Genomic DNA, 23,593 nt, shown 5'->3' with positions numbered 1-23,593 from the left:
TCCCTTCCACACGTACTTCTCCTTCAGGGATCGTTTTCTAGCCTAACTGAATTTCCTTTTGTGTTTTCCATCTGGGGTGTCCCACTCCATCTCCGAATCTGTCTTCGAGCCCTTCTTGGCCATCAAGAGCAGCTTCAGGGCCACCTCCTTCAGGTCTCTTCTGCATCTTCCCTGGAGATGTGGTTCGTGCAGGTGCCTTGCCCTCCAACCTCGGCTGCCAAGGAGCTTATATCATGTGACCCCTGACTCAGGGGTAACCAGTCCACAGTGTGGCCAGGGGCTGGGATCCAGCTAGAAGAGAAAATCTGGAGCCATCAGTTCTTCGTTCTCTTCCTTTTACGGAGATCGAGCTAAGAACCAGAAGAGGTGAGAATCTCAACTGAGTAGTTATGAGGCGCAGTGGGTCTGTGACCATTCCAGGCCACCTACGGGCCCAGGGCAGAAGAGAAGAGAAGGTCGGGTTCCTGGATGGCTCAGTCAGTTAAGCGTCCATCTCTTGATTTCAGCTCAGGTCATGATCTCATGGATTGTGAGTTTGAGCCCTGCATCAGGCTCTGTGCTGACAGCAGGGAGCCTACTTGGGATTTTCTCTCTCCCTCTCTCTCTGCCTTCTCCCCTGCTCATGTTCACTTGCTCTCTCTCAAAACTAAATACACTTAAAAAAGAAGAAGAAGAAGAAAAGAGAAAGTGTGAGTAAGAGAAGGGAGCCAGGTGGTGGCAGGTCAGAGAGAAGCCGACTGGGGATTAGTGGAGTCATGGTCAATGGCACTGCATTCATGTGAAATCTACAGACTCTTGCCGTTTTGCCCAGAGCTGCCCTGAGCCCAGAACCATGTTCTCCTGCAGCTTCCATGCCCTCTGGCTCCCATCCTTGTATTCTGACACATCGCTGTATCCCTTATGGCCCCTCAGGTCCTTATCAGTAACCAGAGGGTGGATTAAAACCCTCCAGCTGGGGTGTGTGTATCTTATTATGATACCTCCCTTTCTACCATATTTGGTAGTATACCTTATCTCCCCAACTAAAAATTTGAAACATGAAGGCAAGAAGTTTGTCATCTTCACCTTAAACCCCGCCCAGGCACTGGCCCTACACTTGCCGTATGATATATTCAGTGAACAAGTCACTGAACGATTGAATAAATAAAATTTTTTCGAGTCTAAATAACCAGTGCTTTTTGCACTTCCTACATAGGTTGTCTGCGCCCTGATCAATTATTTCCTTTGCTGTGGCTTCTAAGAACATTGCAGCTCACACAGACACACACAGACACACACACACACGCACATATATGCACACACGAAGTAAGAGAACTTGAAGAGCTCTCTCTCTAAGGAGTAAGAAGCATGGTCCTACAATAAGGGTATTAACCATTCAGGTAGTTTTTGTTACATTTAATGTATTCACTCTCATTCCCTCCTGTGTATAACCAAAGACTGGGAACCATCTCTCCCTTTCTAAAATCTTTTTTGCATTCCAGCTTTTTAAAAGGACAGCAATTTTGTTAATTTTTTTTAACTTTTCCTGGTTCATGAGTTTAATCATTGTTCCTTGCATTTTTCCTTGCCATGGCAGAGTTGAGACAGGACAGTAATACTGCATGACGTTGTTTCATGTTTTCTTACCAGTTGGAAGGAAAGCCATATGTAGATAATTTTGGGTCTTTGCAGTTCTGTTCTATAAAATTAATACAAAACTGAATTTACAAAAGCTACATTCAATTTTTCTCAGACTGGTCTAGTGTAGGTGCATTTATTTATTTATTCTTTGGTGGATTCAGAGAAGAAAAAAAAAATCAATTCTTACTTGATCAGAAACGTAAGTACTAGAAGCCTTTGGATTTCAGTGTATCGCTCGGATGTTATAATGTGGCAAACGCTCCTGAGAAAAGGCGGGTAGCATGATGACAGTTCAAACGTGTTACGTGCATAGCCCTGGGTGATGATGCCCATTGTTTGGCTTTATGTGACACTAAAGTAAAAGCTTTGGAAGAATGAAGGTCACTAGGTGGAGATGAAAACAGGAGAGGAGGGAAGGAGCCCCGCTGTTCTCATTAGTTGGATGCTTCATGCTTCAGTTGACGTTTTGTTTTGTTTTGTTGTTTTGTTTGCACCCAAGTAAAGTAGAATAAACTCATGGGAAATGAGAGGTTTCCTAGAAAAATAAAAAGACCGCCCACTTGTTTTCTTCTCTGTAGGTATGGTCTTTATTTAAATTCTGACCATACACACCCAAACACTACTCTGTCATCAGACTAGCTTCAGACACAGGAAGTGCATAATACATGCACATTTTCAATGGAACAGTCCTTAGCAGTGACTTTCATTTAAAAAGTAAGGCAAGTGATTGTGTTTTATTGTTGACATTGTTTTATAAAGAAAGCCTGGAGCAGTCTCACGATAACAGTGTGGTGAAGGGGAAGGGCCAACTTAGTAATTGGTTAACTCTAGAGTTTTCTGCACCATAGACTGTCTGAAAATGTGCTCCTTGTCACAGAAATGCTTGCAAATTGCATTCAGACTTTGCAATGAGATGGGAAGTGAATGACAAGAGAGAACACTTACAGATTATTTTATAAGAATTATTTTCTTCGAGGGGCTCAGTCCATTAAGCATCTGACTTCCGCTCAGGTCATGATCTCACGGTTCGTGGGTTCGAGCCCCGCGTCGGGCTCTGTGCTGACAGCTCAGAGCCTGGAGCCTGCTTCAGATTCTGTGTCTCCCTCTCTCTCTGTCCCTCCCCCACTTGTGCCGTGTCTCTCTCAAAAATAAATATTAAAAAAAAATTTTTTTAAGAATTATTTCCTTTGAGTGTGTCGTGTACTTTTCCGAGGAGCACATTCACACAGAAACCTGTGGGGAGGGGATCGGTGATGTTTCTAACGTTTAAATCTCAAGATGATTAATGATAAGGCGTGGACGGTAATGATGGTGGTGTTGGAATCTGGGGACAAGACCGGCAGTTGGCCTGCGGCTCTGGCTCCCACAGCGTCCAGCAGACCTTCATGCTGTCTCACAAGTGGGGCATCTTGTCGACTCCGTATGTGAGGACGTCTATAAGAAGGTGTCATGAAGATGCGCCACTGCTCATGGCCACACTCTCAGCACCGGCTCCCTCCTGGCTCCTAGGGATCTGCTGGAAGCCCCGCCCACCTCTTCCATGCCCCGCCCACCTCTTCCATGCCCCGCCTACCTGCCTACCCCTCCTCCTAGCAATGACCTTGCACCGAAAAGAGAGGCCACCAGGGGACGCTGACCCTCCTGATGTGCCTGCTGTGGTCCCTCCCCCCGCAGGAGCCCCTCCTCAAGCACAGGGTCCCACCTCTTATCTCCTCTTCAGGCCTCCCTCACTCTGTAGTTCTCCTCCCGCTCCCCCTCAGCTCCCAAAACCCCAGACTTTAGAGAAGCCCTTAATAACCCACCTTCCTCCTTCAGCTTCTACCCGCATCTGCATCCTCCTCCGAACAGGACAGGTCTGCAGGGGAGGGGAGGTGGGAAATTAATGTTCATCCTGCACCTGTTACGCACCCGGAGGCACCACTGGGCATCATATATGTGTGTGTTGTGATCTAAGCATCACAGCAACCATATTATGAGATGGGCGTCATTCATACCCATTTGAAAGTTAAACAACCTGAAACCCAAGGTCACTCAACTAGAAGGTGGTAGAAGAAAGACTGAAATGTAGATTGAGTGACTCCACTGCTCTATGTTCTGTTGTCATGGTGGCTCTGCTTAGGGAGATGTACACATTCACGGTTAAACCTAATTAGGGGCGCCTGGGTGGCTCAGTCGGTTAAGCATCTGACTTCGGCCCACGTCATGATCTCACAGTGTGTGGGTGCGAGCCCCACGTCGGGCTCTGTGCTGATGGCAGAGCCTAGAGCCTGCTTCGGATTCTCCCTCCGAATCCAAAGGTGGCTCCCTCTCTCTCTGCCCCTCCCCTGCTCACGCTCTGTCTCTCTCTCTCTCTCCTTCAAAAATAAAAATAAAACATTAAAAAAAAAAAACCTAATCCAGGGCACAGTGAGATCAGTGCTGCAGAAAGATACACGTAGCGTCTAGAGGTTGGGGTGTGATCAAGAACGTCTCCACAGAAGAGGTGGCCTGTAGGGCACATCTTGGATGACGCGGGGGACATGCAGGTAGAGACTGTGGAGAAGAGACATGAGCACGTGTGGAAGCACAGAGCCAGGCAGTGCCACGTGGCCAGAAGGTGAGAGCCAATTGTCAGGAAGTCCAGCATCTCTTCCGAGGTAGGCGTGGTGAACTAGGAGGGGAACAGAAGCCAGGGCTGCAAGAATTCCTTTCTGTCTCTTACTAACGGGATGCCTGTGGACAAGTCACTTAGCCTCACTCAGAAAGCAGAGAGGGTTCTTCCTTCACAGGACTGTTGTAAACAGTAAGTGAAAGCATGTGTATAGAAGAACTATGTACATTCTAAAGCACTGAACTCTACCTGTCACAGGACGAGAAGCATAGTAATTGGGGTCTGCATTGGTCTGTAATTGTCGCTGCCATCATTAATTTACCAAGTGGTGGAGATCCGTTGAAGGTCTCTGGGCTGAGAAGGGATGTGACCGGAGTGCCTTTAGAAAAGTCCACGTATCCGTAAACGAAGTGGGAAAAAGGTGGTCAGGCTGGAGCACAGTTAAGGCAAGGGGTAAGGCAGGGTAATGCAGGGTGGGGGCAGAGAAGGAGGAGACGACGATGCTGGAAATGTTGTTGGGAAGGAGACTGGCCAGTCCTGGCAGGGAATGAATGCGCAGAATAATAGAAAGGAAAAATGATGGTGTCCTGGAAGCAAAGCTGGGTCTTGGGCAGAATGGGGTAGGGGGTGTTAGATGGAAGAGGAAGTAAGTGATGGTGTTGATGCGCCTGTGGGGCATCCAGGTGGAGGTGTCTGGAAGGCAGAGGAATTGCAGACATGGGGCGGACAGGAAGGCCACCGTGGAGGGGAGTCAGTGAGGAGAGAGCCCAGAAACTACTACGGAGGCAGCTGAAGGCAGCCCCTTAGGAACTGTTTCATCCGGAGGTGGGAGGAGATAAAAAAAAAAAAAAAAAAAAAAAAAAAAAAAAAAAAAAAAACAATGCACTTGCAGAGGAAAAAGCCAGCTGACTCTGGAGAGACCAGAGCCCAGGAGCATGAATGCCAAGCAGGAGGGGTTCCTGGGCGGGGGCGACGAACAGTGTTGACCATTGTGAAGAGGTCAGCGAGGAGGAAGGCTGAGAAGTGGTCACGGGTTCGCAGATTATACAGTTGTCCATTGACATTAACGAGCGCAATGTGTGTTGTAAGTAAAAGCCACATCGCTGGGCGTTGGGTGGAGGGAGAGGAGGCCTTCGCTTTTGGTGGTAACGGCATTAAGGTCATGTTTCGGTGTTATTTTTCTAGATGAGGAAGAGACGGGTGTATTTGTTGGTTGTGGAGGAAAAGCCTGTAGAGAAAGATGATGGACGGAGGCAAGATTAGTTGGCTGTGCAAGTCTTGCTGTATGACACGCAGAAGGTAGGCTAGAGGCTTGGGCTGACTGTGGAGGAGACGGGGGACAGAAGGGACAAGAGAAGAGGGAAGACAGGAAGGTTGGCCCAGCAGTTTCGGTAACACATGATGAAGTTTTAGGGTGACAGTGGGGTGGTCCGGAGCCGGCCACCAAGAAAGAATTCTTGAAGACGTCTTTGGTGCGAAAAAGGTGATTTTATTAAAGTACAGAACAGGACCCGTGGGCAGGAAGAGCTGCACTGGGGTTGTGACAGGTAACTGATTATATACCCTCAGGTTGGGAGGGGGTCAGGGATAGAGTAAGTCTCTGAGGAATTTTGGAAGCAAGGTTTCCAGGACCTTGAGGGGCCAGCTGTTGCTAGGGAAATATCATTTATTACCATTTATAAAACCTCAGTCTTGAGACCCTACAGATGTTTATCAGGGGCCCATAAGCTTGGGGCATGATTGCCAGCATGCAGCTTGGGGCAGTTGAGATAAAGGAAGTTGATTTATAGCATCCTGGAGGTTGGGATGATGTTAAACTAAGGTTCTCTTTTGCCCCCAGCAAAGTGTCATCCTCGAGGCAGCTGAGCTCCTAGAGGGAGGTCACTCTGCCGGTCTCAAGGACTTGTCAATGGGCTGTAGGCAGTAAGGGAATTTAATTTTCTATTTGCCTTAGTTTCCCATATTACAGTGGCAAGCACTTAAGCCCCTTTCCTTTGTTCTTGGGTAGCTGGGAGCGTCCAAGGAATATCACACAGAGTTTGAGAAGAACAGAGAAAGTTTGAAAAACCACTATTGCAGAGAATGTGGGAGAGGCATCCGGAGAAGACCTAGCCAGTCCCGTCCCCTTCTGTCCCTCCCCCGTCCCCAGCCCATCACACCGCGTCCTGGAATTACAGAAATCTAGCAGCGCTAATACAGGAAGATGGGCCTGAGGTCATGACCGCTCCCCCAACCCCACGCAGACACTTGTATTTCATTTACACACGAGGCTTAGAGTAACTTCGACCCTTAACATAACTCCCTCTTCCCGTATTTCTTTGGTCATGTCAGCAGGCAGAGGTCTGGCCTTTGCTCTGTGTCGGGAAGTGTGTTCGGGCCCTCAGCAGACAGGTGTCCGTGTCATGCTGGTCACAGCGTGTGTCCAATCGGCTGGACAGGCCACACCCCCTTCTAGTAAACCTTCCCCAGGCATCACCCGTCTGTGCCCCCCACCTGGCAGCCACAGCAGATAGACCCCAGATGTCTGGCCAGTGACCAAGTTCTCTGGCACAAAAAAGGAAGGGGAGGGCGGGGAGGAGAGGTGGGGAGGGGACTGAGACGCATCTCCCACCGAAAGGCAAGATATGCCAGAGACCATGAGAAGGCTGCGTGCCTGTTAGAGGGAGGGGTGAGGGAGAGAGGAAAGGAGACAGGAGGGGTGGGCAGGAGAGACAGCCAGTGGCCCCTGAGAGCTGGGGTGCAGTGGGGTCTGGAGCCTCCCAAGTTCCAGCCAGTCCCCATGAGGGCATCAGTCTGATTCCCCCTTCACCTTTTAGCAGCCGCCCTTTTCCCTTGGTCTAGCTTGAGGAGATTTCTCTTCCTTCCAGCCGGAGCAGCCTTTGCAAAAATCTCAGCCTTCCCATCTTACAGCGGCTATTCCCGAGGCCTGGAAAGCTGCATGTGGATCTCACCCTGCTCTTCCTCAGCCCTCGTGAAGACAAGTCTCTCGTGAAGACAAGTCTCTCTTTGCCCCGTCACACTTGAGACACCCTTCTCTGCGTATTTGCAAGTTCTTTGTTTCCCCCACTGCGTGAAACCCAGGCAGGCAGCCGGCAGCATTGTTTAGATGAAGAACAGTGGAGAAAGGGAAGTAAAGGTCTCAGAAAGTTCACTCCCGTTGAAAACCACACGATAGGAGCAGCGAATGATGTTATGTAGTTGGGGGTGAAGAGATGAAAACAGAAGCGTTGCCTTTGACTTTCCATCTCTGAGTGCAGCGGGGTGCGGGGGGGTGGGGGAGGAGATCAGGGAAGCAGAGTGCTCCTTGCTGGGCGTGGGGTGCTCCTGGGGGACGCGAGGTGTCGGAACTCTGTGCAGACCAAGGAGGTGACAGGCGGAAGACATCAGTCTTCTGTGAAATCAAAGGAAGAGACCAGACTGAGCAGAGCTGGGAGTGAACAGAGACAGATACTTGGATGCTGGTGCCTCGCCACAGGTTGTAGGGGTACAGAGAGGCAATGGTGGTTGAAACAGCACTGCATGTGGGTCCAGTTGCCTTCAGCGGAGGTGACCGAAGACAGAGGAGTCATGACTTTGGGCCTCTGGCTCCCGCGGGCCCTAGAGCGGGGCTTGTGTTTCATGGAGTGCACACCAGTCATCCGAGACCTGTAACCAGTGATGTTCAGGAGGTATGGAGAGCATCTGGCTCTCGGCCACCTTGGTTGTGCGCGCTCCAGCCAGCCTCCCCGAGCCTTCACGTCCGTTGGGCTTCTGTGGCCTCACTTGTAGAAGAAGAGAGATGTGGACTAGTTGATCCTTTGAGCTCTAAAACTCCCTTATGCTAGAACCCTTTCGGATAAGCTTATTCCCCACTGGAAAGTTTCTGATCCAGGGTTAAAAGGAACCCTGGAGTCGGCATAAAGACTGCCCACTCAGGGCAGGGCTGTGGTGCCTGACAGCCGTGGACTGTGGGGGGGGGGGGGGAGCCCCGGGGGGGAGCCCCGGGGGAGCCCCCAGCCGACCATGGGGGAAACCTCAAGCCCTGGGCAGGCTATGCAGTGACCCGAGCGCCGGGGCGGATCACTGCTTTCGAGGAATCACTCTTTCAATCCGCACGAGTGTGCACTTTCATTGGTAAGGTGCTATCACTCCCACTTCGGTTACTTTTTGTCTTAAGGATGTTTTTGCACCTTAAGGATGACTTAGCACCTTGACATCTTGCGACTGTCACCAGAGCCATTGGGTGAACACGGGTTCAGGCTTTGCGATCAAAACAGCGTGTGGAGCACAGTCGAACTGCAGATGCTGTCACAGGGTAGCCTTCTGAGTGGGGCCACCCCGTCCTTCTGCACCCAGGAGCTGGGTGTGACGGAGGCACAGCACCTCCACTCCACTCAAGGGTGTCTCATCCCAATATTCTCGACATAAGCTGTGCACCCCGCAGGCACAGACCGGATGCCACGTGGCAGCTTCCACCGAAGGAAGGGGGTTCAGTACTGTCGGGCTCTTGTTAGTAATTCTTGTCCGGGCTGCACACTTAATTCCCTTTGCTCTGCTGCTGTGTGGTGTGTGGAGTTAAGCCAGATTTTGCCAGATGAAGGAGGCGTGCATAACGGGATCAAAGGGTATCTCTTGCTTTGTTTATGTAAAGAGATGAATTGTCGTCTACTCCTTTCCCTCATGTGGACTTCCTTTCCCAAAACGTTACCCCCATCCATAGGCACACGCTGGGCAGTGCAAAGCTCGCTCACAAATGGGACTTAGGAAAGCTTTTTGTTAAAAACCCAAATAACATCCTGTGTCAAAACAAATGTGACAATGGGCTATTATTCCTGTCCCCATAATAGCATGTTGTCACATCTTTGCGCCCTGCCGTGAATGGGGGAGGGGAGGAGCCGCGGTGGAGGGGGGGGGCGGGGGGGGGAGGAGGCGTGCCAAAACGTGGAGAAGCACTTCCTGGTTTCCTTAGATTTACTGCCCCTTCGGGAGGTAACTCAGAAGTCCATTTCTGCAGGTGCCCGGCCACAGCCTCGTGTTCACTTCCAGAGGAGAGCTCTGCGGTTGCCTGAGAACACCAGCTACAGTGACCTGACGGCTTTCCTCACTGCCGCCAGCTCCCCGTCCGAGGTGGACAGCTTTCCCTACTTGCGAGGACTAGACGGGAATGGAACAGGTAATCTGAGTCTCTCCCCTGCTCAGCTGGGGCTTCCGTGTTTGGATTTTTCCGTGGGGCGGGGAGGATTCGAACCAAATGAAAGAACTGAAGCCGGAAAGTTCAAGTGTGCTGAAACTGTGTTAGTTAAGGAATCCGGTCTACACCACTGCGGTGCATTTTAATGACTTTGTCTCCTTCAGTCATTCTGCCTCCTGTACCTTCTGAGCTCCCCTCTGGTAGACTTCAGAGACGTGCTTTCCGCTGAAATGGTTGTGTTTGTGTTTTTCCAAGGGTAAGGTCCGAGTGAGGGGCCCTCTGCCCCTCGTCCCCACTGGCCCCTGGAGCCTGCAGGATGCACCCCGCCCACCCACGTGTCACAGTGGGGAGGGGAGGTGGCACTGGTCTGGTGCCGAGAGTGGGGACGAGGGGGCTGCCATTTCTAGGATCGGGAGCATTTCGGAATGGGAGCCTCTGCTCGCCTCCGTCTGTACACATCCAGCGTGTTCTCACCTCTGCCCATCCTCCGTGCTGTTCCCTCTGCCTGGACTTGACAAACAGTGGCCAGGCTTTGAAGTTGACTTGAATCCTCTCCTGACAGACCTCTGCGTGAGCTCCGTCAGTGTCACCCTATGCCCGCATGACACACAGAGCTAAAAAAAATCAGAGACACCAAAAACCACCAGCTGGAAAATATGTAATAATTCCTTGTCAGTAAAAGACTGGTTCTCAGCCAACAGTGCACTGGGCACTAACATGGCCCCTGGTCCTAGTGAATGGAAAGCAGCAGACTCTGAAGTCCTGAATCATTTCTTGTATCCCCTCTTGTTTTCCCCACACTTCTGACGTGAAAACCAGAGGCTGTTCTGGGTTAAATCCTGCTAGGTGAGGAGGTGACTGCATTTTCCAGAAACGCTCTTATTGAATTTCACTGAACTGTCCAGGGCTTTGCATAAGCGGATCTTGGGTCCTTCTGAAAAAGCTTTTTACACCTGCAGCATCTGATCCGTTCTGTAGAATGCTGACAGATTTCTGGGGACCGATCAAGATGACCTGGTGATTTGTTACTCGCTTTTGTGGCACCTGTCCGTCTGTGGACCCTGCCTTCACAAATGTTTCTTCATACTTTAATTTTTGTATGAAGGTGCAATTAATGCGTCTATAATTGGCCATCAGATAAAAATGTGTGGTAGCCACTCTGAGTAAGCATTACTGGGAGAGAATGTTGACTTACAGGCCTAGGAGAAAGTAGTATTTCAGGGAACAGGAAAACGTACAATTTGAGACCATCAAGAACCCTGTACCCAGTCTCCCCAATAAATGATGCACAAGCATAAAACCCTAACTTGGAGGGGCGACCTCATTGCTCAGAGCTCACTAATTTTTCTGTGCCCCGTTTCCAAGAGCTCTTGAATAAATTATGAAATCCGAGATGATGGGCAAGGGAGAAGAACACAGAGACATAGGACTATTGATTTTAGAGGAGTTTGTTTTATTTTAAAATGACTGTTATTTCAAGGGGGGGGGAAGAAAGAAGGTCTTTAGAAGGTTACGTGCAGCCTCTTTCCCACTGAAATAACTGATACTTGACGTGGGAAGAATCAGACCTTGCCTGAGCCCTGCCAGGAAAGGCGGTGTGCTGGCTCACAGCCCAGGAGGGCGTGGGCACGTGGGGTCCGCTTAGCACCCCGACATCTCATCAGCCAGGTGCCTGTGTCCAGTTTCACGTCGTGCACAGCCTCTCTTCTTCCCCACGGTTGCTTGTCTGCTTCCCTCCCGTTTGATAAGATGCATCTAAGAGATTACAGCTTTGCGTGAGGGCCTGGCCCACGCACGCCAGGGTAAGGTGGCAGGTCGTCACGAGAGTCCAGCAAAAGTGCGTGGAGCCCACAGACGGGATTGGAGAACGTTCTGCAGGCTGGTCTCCCCGGAGTGTCCTCGTTCAGAGGACGCCGTCCGGTTCAGAGGGGGTTTCCGGAGTCGTCAATAGAGAAACCCGGCCACGGGGAGATTTGGGCCACTTCCCCATTGTCCAGCCACGTCCACCTGCTCCATAGTGTCCTGGCGTCACACGGGGCAGCCTCCTTGCACAGGCCACAGACACTGCACCTTCAGAGAATCACAGTCCCCACTCTGGTTGCTAAGAGATTTCTTGCACACAACAGTTCTGACATTCCCAAGCGGTTCTCAAGAAACAACTTCCGCTAGTAACTCTAGGAAGACAGGGAGGTGTCAGTAGAATGACTAACACCCAGCGAAGTTGGTAGCAGGATGCAAAGCCAGGCAGAACCCGAGATGCTATTTGAGCGAAACCCCTCATATTAGAAGGGATGAGTCCAGGGCCTCCTAAGCTTGGTCCAGTGGTGCTGCCCCCTCCCCCTGCTGCCTTTGCCTGACACCTGTCTTTATTCAGACGTGACAGGAGCCTGGTAACATCAAGAGGGAACAAGAAGGAAAGTCCTCACTGTATACAGAACTCAGTGTTTCCTGTAGAGTTGCAGTCTTATAACAAGGGCTGGAACAGAAACAATGGAATCCTTCAAAGTATGGATCATTCCAGAATAAAGAAAGTGGGAGGATACAAGGGAGGGTATTTTGGAAGGCGTGGGATAGGAGTGAGCATTGAGCGGAGCACTGAGAAAGCAGGTACAGCTGCCTGCTGGGTCTTCTAACAGAGAACTTTTCAAGGAACATTAAATCTCCAGAACCTAACGTATGTAACTTTAAATTAATAAGCCCTTTTGTGCGATGCTGTGATTACTTCTGAATATTTAGAGCTGAGCCTGTTTCTTTCCCTCAAGTCCTAGGTAAAGCATCTAGCCCAGATAACGCAGATAAGGAAAACAAATCCCAGAGGAGCAAAGTAGCCTGCCTGAGGCCACAGATACAGCTAGTGGTGCCTCTGGGACTGGAACCCCGGCTCCGTGGGCCGGGAATGTGCAAGAAAATAGGAAGGGAGGATTGAAAGGTGATGAATGGAGATCAGGAGGCAGAGTTAAGTGGGAGGAAAGGCTGGATGGTGAGTCTGGAAGGCGTTCCTGCCCTCCCTGCTGCTTCCCTCTCCTGCCTCGGGTTTGCTGAAAGCAGCACTTCCGGGTTTGAAAACGTTATCGATAAGTTGTTTATACAGAGTCTAGTAAGTTACTTAATTTCTCTCTGCTTGCAGTTCTGTCCCATCCAGAGGGTCTAACAGAACCTGGGGAGCTACACTGTAGACCCGGCTTTGCCTCCACGTCCCCTTTGGACACTTGGCACTGCTTTAGGTCTCATCCCAGCAGATATTTTGACCAGAAATATGGTAAATTCTGGGTTTTGGCTTTCTGTGCCCTAAAGAGAAAAGGCCAGACTAAAAGATTTCAGAACTTGAGCCTGTGATTCCAACATGGACCTTTTGACGAAATTCCTATTACCGTGCCCGTCCCTTCAATGACAAACAGACGGCCATAAATCATAGAAGGTAGTGCTGTTGTGACCTATATATAATTTGCTCTACAAAGGGTTTGGCCATCACTTGTGTTGAAAACTCTAGAATTCACTACAGTTGCTCTAAACGTTTACATCTAGTCCTAAGTGGTGGTTTGCATTAGCTCAGGTAGTTGATGGGTAGATAACCTATGTAAGCAGCTTAATAAGAAATCCTATAGATTATATTCTAATGGAGCTTAAATTTTTTTTATCACTGTGCGCTTGTCATTGTGCTCAAGATTTAAAATTATGACGTAAACATTTTGTGTGATATTATATTTCACTGCAGAAAAATTGCTCTACAATGGATCGCTTAAGTATATAAATATAATATCGCTGTCCTCAGCAGTCCCTAATTTATCTATAAAGTAGGCAGTCGTTAAAGGCTTGGCTTGGAGAAAAGTCCCCTGACGTACAATAATTGGCATGTTAAATTCCTTTTAAACAGATCAAAATAACAACGGCACCTAAAATTAACTCCTAAATCTTTCAAGGCCGAGCTTTCAGTAGGGTACTTTTAGTACAAGTAAGTTAATATTTTGAGGCACTCCTTGAAAAAACCGCCCCCCCCCCTTCTTTTTCAAAGCAGCCTCTAATGTAAAACATTTGGTTTCATTATGGCGATCTGCCGAGTCATTAACGTGTGTGGGTCTCACTTTGTGCAGGGGTTGATTTCAGGGATTTCTACACTTACCCTCCTCTGACACCACAGAGGAGTCTCTTCCTTTCGAGGCCCTTTCTGAAAGCAAAGCTCAGTAGTTAGAGGCAGCAAACCTGAGAGCTTCGATCCCAGATCCCACCATGCCCTTGGGGCCACTTCCCATTTCTACCCTCTCTGGGCCGGTTTCTTTGTGTGTCAAATGTGGATTTTACTTACCTTATGGAGCCGTGGTGAGGTATCTGTACATATAAAGTGGTGAGGATTTTATACACGTGAAGTGCTCCGTATAGTCCCTGGCACATAGGAGGTACTCAGTGAATGGTAGCTGTTTCTATTTTCTTGCAAACGTTTGTGGCAGCCCCACATAGGGCCCTTCTGTGCACGTGATGGATACTTCCTCTTGCTTCCAGGAAACGGCACCAGGTATGACCTGACCCCAGTCACGGCCGTCAGTGTCCATTTGCTCAGCAGTGATGGAACGCCAGTGCTGGTGGACGGCCCCATTTATGTCACCGTGCCCCTGGCCACCCAGAGCAGTCTGAGGCACAATGCCTATGTCGCGGCGTGGCGATTTGACCAGAAGCTGGGTAAGCAAGACTCCAGTGATTGGCTAGCAGGTGACTTCATTCCTGTTTGATTTTTCCTTTTAAGATATCTGTGCAAGTCTCCTTTCCTTAAAGTTACTGAATCCTGCTGCCCACAGCGTATTGCATGGTTTCTGGTAGGTGAAGCTTACTCCAGTGTGCCAGGCAGGCACCTCTTGGGAGGGTTTTTTGTTTTTGTTTCTGTGTGTACATTTAACTCAGTTTACTTGAATCTTTAAAGGTTATTAGAGCTAAAATTGGCTCCCCTGATCTTTATCATTTTATGCTCTAGGTTCTCTGATCCCTCGTGGTCATGTGGTTTTCTGTTTCATGAAAAAGGAAAAACACTGCCAACAACACACCAGAAGAGAAAATAAAAATTACCCACAATGCCACCACCTAGAGAAAAACCACAAATAGCATTTGGGATTATATCCTTCTGGTCATTTCGCCATGCACACACGTGTTCGGTATCTATTGCTGCTTAACAAATTGCCCTAAAACGTAGCGGCTTTCAACAACCGTGCACATCTCCTGCGTCACATGTCGAGAGGGTCAGGAATCCAGACACAACTAGCTGGGTGGTTCTGGGTCGGGTTCTCCAACAAGGTAGCCGTCTGGAGGGCGGGGGGAGGGGGGGGTGCGTTGCTAGTGACTACGCGTCCAGTCTCACTCACGGGTGTTTTGCAGGCCTTAGCTCCTCACTAGATGCTGGCCAGAGCCCTCAGTTCCTTGCCATGTGGGTCTCTCCATAGGGCGGCCCACAACATGGGCACTTGCTTTCACTGGAGCCAATGATCCAGAGGAAAAACAAAATAAAATAAAAATACAGAAACACAGTGGGCAAAGCAGAAGTCAACAGTCTTCTATAGCCTCATGTGAAAATGACAAACCATCGCTTCTTTCCGTGCACCGTTGGTCACGGAGCCCGGCGCTGGTACTGTGTGGGGCAGACGGCACAGGCGTGTAGACACCGGGAGGTGGGGATCACTGGGGTCCTCTCGGAAAGGCTGGCTTCCACAAAATAGATTTTTAACAGAAACGAGATTATATGCTAGGTACTCCTCTATAACTTGCTTTTAAGAATCGCTCGTATATCATAAACATCTTTCCGTGGCATCAGCTGTTACTCTGCAATGTCAAAATTGATGATTGCATAGCATTTCATTATATGGATGTGTCATACTTTGGTTGCTCCCTGCCCTGTAATTGGAGAAAACATTACTATTCTTACCGGTGCTGTGATAAATATCTCTGTAGCTAAATCTTTAGGCACGGCCATGATTATTTCCACAGGATAATATTTTAGAGGAGGTGGAGCTGTTAGATTAAAAACATACATGGGGACGGGGCACCTGGGTGGCTCAGTCGGGTGGAGCATAAACTCTTGATCTCAGGGTGGTGAGTTCAAGCTCCATGTTGGACACGGAATGTACTTAAAAAAATTTTTTTTAACGTGTATAAAATTCTAGGAGTGCCAGGGGTCCCTGGCTGGTTTGGTCAGTTGAGCATCTGACTCTTGGTTTTGGCTCAGGTCACGATCCCAGGGTCATGGAATTGAGCCCCACGTCAGGCTCTGTGCCGAGGGTGTAGCCTGCTTGGAATTCTCTCTCTTTCCCTCTGTCCCTCTCCCCTTCCCTTCTCAAATTCAATAAATAAGTAAATAAGTACAAAATTCTAAAGCTTTTAATACATGTTTTCACATTTTTCTCTGGGAAGTTTCACATTTGACGATCATCACGACGTTATGGGCACACGCGCTCGTGTGCTTAGATTTTCACACCACCTGCATTCCTGTACCCCTTCGGTTCTTAGCAGGGGTCGATGGTTGATATCAAATGTGTTTTCAAAGATAACCTCTTTCCTTGAGTAGTCAAATTAGAGCTCTGGGAATTTATATTTGAAAATAAACGCCCGTTGGGTACTCAGGGTTTGGTGGGGTTTTGTTTCGTTTTGCTTTGCTTTCCAAATAACTACTAACAGGCGCCATAATTATTTGTGTGGAATTCACTGATTTTCCCAGACGTACTAAACTTGATGTTGAGAAATGGATGGTGCCACTGCAGTAACATATCCTGCACTGGGACAGACGTGCTAACCGCTGATGTGTGTTCTCCACAGTGTAGTGACTTTTTGAGGCTCTGTGATGAAGGTCAGGTCGTAAGGAGCCCTGCGCCTCCCAGGAGAAGACAGATCGGGAGGGTTGTGACTGAGAGAATCTCAGAAGAACACAGGAGAAAGTAGCAAGCAGAAGGGAGACAGCTTGTATTCCGTCTCCTGAAAGCCTGGTTCTGCTCCTTGTAAAGCTGTAGGTCCCGCCTGCAGCGAATCACCATGCCTGTTTTCTCATTTGTGCAAGACATGCTTTTGTCGGGGCTCCTATTCCCTTTTATATTCTGCTTCTCTCCCTGGACCTCCCAGTTGGCCCCAAATGTGCCCGGGAGCAGCAGCATGGCATGTGCTTAAGAGCCAGGGCTCTGGGGACACCCTGGATTGAGATTCCAGCTCAGCTACCCACTGGCTGTGTGCCCCTGGGGCGAGTTACTTCCCCTCTCTGGGCCATAGTTGCCTCAACTGTGACATGGGGTTGGAAATAATAGTACCTCATGTTATTACAAAGAGCGTATCAGTCAGAGTTCTCCAGAGAAACAGAACCAATAGGCTATGTGTGTGTACCCCAAAGAAAGGAACGAGACTGATTTATTTCAAGGCAGGGGCTCATAGATTTGTGGAGGCGGACAAGTCCAAAATCTGCAGGGTGGGCCAGCAGGCTGGAGACCCAGAGAAGAGTTGATGTTGCAGTTTGAGCCCGAAGGTAGTCTGCTGGCAGAATTTCTTCCTCAAGGGATCTCAGTCTTTTTCTTAGTGCCTTCAACTTACTAGATGAGGCCCACCCACCTTATGAAGAGTAATCTGCTTCACTCAGCCTCCTGATTGATATGTTAATCGCATTTTATTTTTTTATGTTAATCTCATTTTAAAAGTGCCTTCACGGCAACTTCCATACGTGTTTGATGGAGTATCTTGAGACCATGGCCTAGCTGAGCTGACACAAAAAATGAACCACTCCAAGGACTAAATGAGTTAATGTCTGCGAGAAGTGTAGTACAGTGCCTGGGACATAGCAAGGACTCCCTAAGGGTTTATAAAGTCAGCAGAAGGCTTCCCGTTCTGTAGGCTTTCACGGGCCGTGCCTCCCAAACCGCTTTCCGAGCTTTCCCCTTAGCCCGGATCTCTCAAAGGATTGTTCTCCACGTGCGGCTTCCTCAACCCGCCACAGTCCCGCTTCTGCTGCCCACTCTTTGGAAACAAATGTCACTGAGGTCACCAGCAGCTGCGTGACAAGGCAGGTGACTTCCTTCAGTGTCTCTGCAGCGTTTGGTGGCTTCTGTTCCTTTGTGAAGGGCTCTCCTCTGTTGGCTGTCTGACTCAGTGTCCCCCTGGGTCGTCCTCGTCTGCTGGCCGCTGGCCTACGCCCAGCTCCCAGCTTACCTCATCACTTGCTGGGGCATCTAATCACTTCGCACACTCCCACGGACCCCTGTGCACCCAAGTCCTGTTTTCTGCTCTCTGTTCCCGACCTTCCATTAGACATTGGCTGATGGATGTGCCTTAGGACACTCAGGTCCGACATGCCTCAAATTGAGCACATCCACTGCCCTCACTCCAGCATTTAAACCTCTTCGTTCCTGCGTTTCCTCTCTTGATTAAGGGTATCACGCGCCAGACCATCGAAGTAGAAACCTCGGAGTTATCCCCACTTTATTCTTTTGCTTCACCTCTCCGCCTGCAGCCTTGTGTGGTCCCTTCCAAAGTCCCGTTGCTGTCACATCAGCGTTTCTCAACCCTCCCCTCTCCTCTCCTTCTCTGTGTCACTTCCGCCTCGGTTCAGACTCTTCCCGCTTCTTTGACCTATTCCAGCAAGAGTCTGCCTGCCTTCCGCCTCTGCTTCCCTCCACTAGCTCTTGTGTATCGCTGCTCAGGTTATCTTTTAGGGGCGCCTGGGGGGCTCATTCGGTTGAGCATCCCGACTTCGGCTCAAGCCATGATCTCACGGTTCGTGAACTCGAGCCCCACATCGGGCTCGCTGCTGTCAGCCTGTCAGCACAGGGCCTGCTTTGGATCCGCTGTCCCCCTCTCACCCTGCCCCGCCCCCACTTGTGTTCCCTCAAAAATAAACATTAGAAGAAACTTTGAAAGCATGGATCACTTCCCCTCGTGAGATGGTCTCTCAGCTACTCGCGGTGAAGCAGTCCGCCCTCCTCCCGGCACAGCGGCTCAACGGTGTCATCAGAGCCAGCCCTGCCGGTCACTCGGCCTCGCTTCCAGCGCCGACTTCTGCACGCCCACCGTTGCTCCCGCGCCGGACTGTTCACCCTCCCCCGGCCGTGCCTCGCTGTGACGGTGTAACCTCTCACATCCTATGGGCAGGATCTCAGTTTTGCAGTCCCTCTGTCCGTCCCCCAAACAGTAACGTAGCCCCCTCTCAGTTACAGTGTGCATATCGCAGTGACACTAGAAATGCACGGGGATGGGGCCTTGTAGTTTCTTGGTTATCAGGGCAGTTTAGTAGACTCTGATACAACATTTGTACTTGAGATGACTACATACAGGGGCGCCTGGGGGCCTCAGTCGATTAAGCATCCCACTTCTGCTCGAGTCACAATCTCACGGCTTATGAGTTCGAGCCCCATGTCGGGCTCTGTGCTGACGGTGCGGAGCCTGCTTGGAATTCTCTCCCTCCCCCTCTCTCTCCGCCCCTCCCCCACCTGCACTTTTTCCCTCTCTGTCTCTCAAAATAAATAAACTTAAGAAAAAGAGGTAGGATAACTTCTTAAAAAAAAAAAAAAAGATGACTGGGGCGCCCGGGTGACTCAGTCGGTTAAGCGTCCAACTTCGGCTCAGGTCATGATCTCACAGTTCATGAATTCAAGCCCTGCTTCGCTTCGGGCTCTGTGCTGACAGTGCAGAGCCTGCTTGGGGTTGCTTTCTCTCTCCCTCTGTCTCTCCGCCCCTTCCCCGCTTGCACTTTCTCTCTCGCACAAAATAAATAAACTTTAAAAAAAGAGAGGTAGAATAACTTGTTTAAAAAGAGAGAGAGAGATGGCTATATACATAGACAACAACGGTATACATACATAGAGAGAGAGAGACACTGTGATCACTGGTCCTTCTGAGGGAGCCAGGAGGAATCAGAACTAGAGGACATGGGACCATGATAGTGGAAGCAGAGATCAGAGCAACGTACTTTGAATATGGAGGAAGGGGCCATAAGCCAAGGAAACAGGTTTTTCCCCTCAGAGCCCCCAGATGGAGCCCACCCTTCTGACACCTTGCCTTCAGCTCAGTGAAACTGACTTCAGACTTGACTTTCAGAACTGTAAGAGAATACAGTTGTGTTGTTTTAAGCCCCCAAGGCTGTGGTCATTTATTACAGGAGCAACAGGAAATTAATACGATTAAAGAAGTCCATGAAAACGAAGAAATGAGCATTGTTATGCAGCCTCTGAGATGTAAGATATCCAGTTTCTGGGAATAATCCCCACAGCATTGAGCCTTCTGCCATTGGGAATTCTTGTTGGGTAATTGATCTGTTTCCTTTTTTTTTTTTTTTTAATTTAATTTTTTATTTTTTAAAATTTACATCCAAATTAGTTAGCGTATAGTGAAACAATGATTTCAGGAGTAGATTCCTTAATGCCCCTTACCCATTTAGCCCATCCCCCCTCCCGCAACCCTTAGTTTGCTCTCCATATTTATAAGTCTCTTCTGTTTTGTCCCCCTCCCTATTTTATATTATTTTTGTTTCCCTTCCCTTATGTTCATCTGTTTTGTCTCTTAAAGTCCTCCTATGAGTGAAGTCATATGATTTTTGTCTTTCTCTGACTAATTTCACTTAGCATAATACCGTCCAGTTCCATCCATGTAGTTGCAAATGGCAAGATTTCATTCTTTTTGATTGCCGAGTAATACTCCATTGTGTGTGTGTGTGTGTGTGTGTATATGTATATACATATGTATATACATATATATATATATATATATATATATATATATATATATGTATATATACCATATTTTCTTTATCCATTCATCCATCAATGGGCATTTGGGCTCTTTCCATACTTTGGCTATTGTTGATAGTGCTGCTATAAACAAGGGGGTGCATGTGTCCCTTCGAAACAGCACACCTGTATCCCGTGGATAAATGCCTAGTAGTGCCATTGCTGAGTCATAGGGTAGTTCTATTTTTAGCTTTTTGAGGAACCTCCATACTGTTTTCCAGAGTGGCTGCACCAGCTTGCATTCCCACCAGCAGTGCAAAAGAGATCCTCTTTCTCTGCATCCTCGCCAACATCTGTTGTTGACGGAGTTGTTAACGTTCGCCATTCTGACGGGTGTGAGGTGGTATCTCATTGTGGTTTTGATTTGTATTTCCCTGATGATGAGTGATGTGGAGCATTTTTTCATGTGTCGGTTGGCCATCTGGATGTCTTCCTTGGAGAGTGTCTATTCATGTCTAAATGATCTTTTTAACCTAGCATCTACTGCAAAAAGCATAACTGCCAAATTCCTGGTTATAACAGATTGTATGTGTACACAGAAAAGCCAACGTTTGGCTAGTCATTCAAAAATAATCAAATGAGTTAAAATACATTTTCTGAAAACCTTAAGATTGGATGGACATTTCAAAGAAACCATGTTTTCTTCAACTTCCTCAACTCAGGAGAAGCTACATATTTCATAAGGTTGTTGTTTTTTCTACTGTTTTTTCCTTTACTATTAAGGTTTTTATTTTGTTATATTTAGTCAATAATATCATTCTTTAAATAGAAACTAAGTTATCTCTGGACGCCTGGGTAGCTCAGTCAGTTAAGCACCCAACTTCGGCTCGGGTCACAATCTCACGGCTTATGAGTTCGAGCCCCGCGTCGGGCTCTGTGCTGACAGCTCAGAGCCTGGAGCCTGCTTTGAGTTCTGTATCTCCCTCTCTCTCTGCCTCTCCCCCTCTAGCGGTCTGTCTCTGTCTCTCAGAAATGAATAAACGTTAAAAAAAATTTTTTTAAGAAATTAAGTTATCTTGGTTAAGTAAAAAGTTCCAAGACTGTATTACCAGATCAGGAAAAAAGTAGGAACACATCTTAAGCATCTAACACTACTTACTAATTAGCAGCTACTTATGATTAATTCAAACACAAGAATCACTCCAAACCATTTTAGCACTTTAAATTATCTGCTTTTGAAGTAAATCAAAGTAACTGTAGTTCCAAACAGTCAAACAGCCACATACAGCAATCTGTGAATCCATTACAAATAATTGGGGCGCCTGGGTGGCTGAGTCAGTTAAGCGTCCGACTTCGGCTCAGGTCATGATCTCACTGTTTGTGAGTTCGAGGCCCGCGTCGGGCTCTGTGCTGACAGCTCAGAGCCTGGAGCCTGCTTCGGATTCTCTGTCTCCCTCTCTCTCTCTGCCCCTCCCTTGCTTGCACTCTGTCTCTCTCTCAAAAATAAACAAACATTAAAAAAAATTTAAAAAAAAAAAAAAAAGAATTGTTCGCCCAAATCAGGGCCGGCAGACAACATGTTGCAAAGCTAAGAATGGTTTTTACATTTTTAGATGATTGAAGAAAGAATCGAAAGAAGGAAAGTATCTCATGACACATGAAAATTACATGAAATTCAAATGTAAACAACCCTCAATAAAGTTTCATTGGATGCTATGGACAGAATGTTTGTATTCCCCCTCCCCAAAATTCATATGTCAAAATCCTAAACTGCAGTGTGTTTGGAAGTGGAGCCTTTAAAAGGGGGTGATTAGATCATGAGGGTGGAACCCTCATGAATGGGATTAATGTGCTTATAAAAGAGACCCCAGAGAGTTCCCTCATCCCTTCCAACCTGTAAGGACACAGCAAGAAGACGCCATCTTTGAACCAGGAAGCAGGGTTTCAGGAGACATTGATTCTTACAGCACCTTGATCTTGGACTTCCCAGCCTCCAGAGCTGTGAGCCATGAATATCTCTAACTCATAAGCCACTCAGTTTGTTATTTTTTTATAGTAGCCCAAAGAGACTAAGATACTGGAGAATAAGCATACCCGTTTCTGTATGGTCTGCACGAGTGCTATCTCATTACACTGGGGGGTTGAGTAGTTGTGACAGAGACTAGATGTCCCCACAAACTGAAAATACTTACTTGTCTGACTTATACAGAAGACTGTTGTGATTCCTTGATCTAAAAGGCATTAACAGGGAAGCTCTTACCATTTTAGTGTTAGAATGCAAGTAGATTCAGGGCGCCTGGGCGGTTAGGTCAGTTAAGCGTCTGACTTCGGCTCAGGTCATGATCTCACAGTTCGTGAGTTCAAGCCCCACGTCGGGCTCTGTGCTGACAGCTGAGAGCCTGAAGCCTGCTTTAGATTCTGTGTCTCCTCTCTCCCTCTGCCCCTCCCCTGCTCATGCTCACTCGCTCGCTCTCTCTCTCAAAAATAAATAAACGTTAGAAAATTTTTAGAAAATGCAAGTAGATTCTACGCTCTGCAGGGCCAAAGTGGGGTGACCAGTGTGGCCACAGTACTTGCTGCTGTCCGGGTAGCCCTCCAGCATTTTGCCAGGAGGGCCTATGGATGCTCAGAGTGGTAACAGCTCGTTATAGGGCAAGACTTCAAACTCCGTAAAGAAAGATGAAGTTGTTTTTAGTTCCGTGGGACTTCTATTTGAAAAATACATCTGCATTTTGACACTAACTCAAATACTCCAATCCAGGACTGCCAGATAACTTAGTTTACTCTTAGGACAAAGACCAATCAGTGCTCCCTTTCAAACACCATTATTAGAGTGCAGTCAGTGTTTGGTGCCACCATTTATCACTGTGGCCTTTTTATTTTTTTAATGGCTGCAATTGCCTTTTTTTTTCCCCCTCCCTTTTGGAACAGGCGAAAATTTTTCCATGAACATTAGCATCTCCATGCTTCAACCCACACAGTTCATCAGAGGGTGACCTAATAGATCAGCACTCTCTTAGAGCATAAGTAAAGTTGGATTTTGTTTAGTCAGTCAGAGCAGTATGAACTGGGCCATTGTTATATGCGCTCTCCATAAAAATGGTCTTTTTTAGAAATGCAACTTGCGATATGCTAGAATTATACCTCGGCTGCATTTACATGCAGCAACTGAACATGTCGTGTAAAATGCCCTTGATTGTGTTGCAAGGGAGGACTGTGTAGTGAGCCTAAGTCTTTCTTTGGAGGAATTAGTGGATTTCCTTCGCTTATGATCTTCTGACTTTCTGTTGGAAAGTAGAACAATGCCGGTGTCAGGGGGACGGGCTAACGTGGACAGACACGGGTTCTCATCCATATGTGCTGGGGCGCACTTTGCCCTTGGAAGAAAGCAGTTTTCCTTTGCCGGTCTGGCAAACGAAGTGTCATTGGTCATGGTGAATGCATCTTAGCGGAGGCTTTCTGGGCAATGGGAGATGATTATGTCAGCTCGCTTTTGCAGGCATTTACTCTCTCGCCTATAACTGGGACAGCAGATGG

General features: G+C 48.1%; 1 protein-coding gene across 1 annotated transcript in view; it reads left to right on the top strand.

Moving 5' to 3' along the window:
- The window catches only part of FAM171A1 (family with sequence similarity 171 member A1), a 134,147-nt gene that overhangs the window by 88,135 nt on the left and 22,419 nt on the right, over window positions 1-23,593 (top strand). Inside the window, exons 4-5 of the mRNA XM_049624655.1 lie at window positions 9,204-9,362; window positions 13,878-14,054. Of these exons, the coding sequence (XP_049480612.1) occupies window positions 9,204-9,362; window positions 13,878-14,054 (336 nt within the window). The remainder of the gene's footprint in view (window positions 1-9,203; window positions 9,363-13,877; window positions 14,055-23,593) is intronic.

This window comes from Panthera uncia, chromosome B4 (genome assembly GCF_023721935.1).
Source record: "Panthera uncia isolate 11264 chromosome B4, Puncia_PCG_1.0, whole genome shotgun sequence".
Lineage (NCBI taxonomy): Eukaryota > Metazoa > Chordata > Mammalia > Carnivora > Felidae > Panthera > Panthera uncia.
The sequence above is the reverse complement of the archived record's forward strand: the minus strand, read 5'-3'. Positions and strand labels throughout refer to the sequence as shown.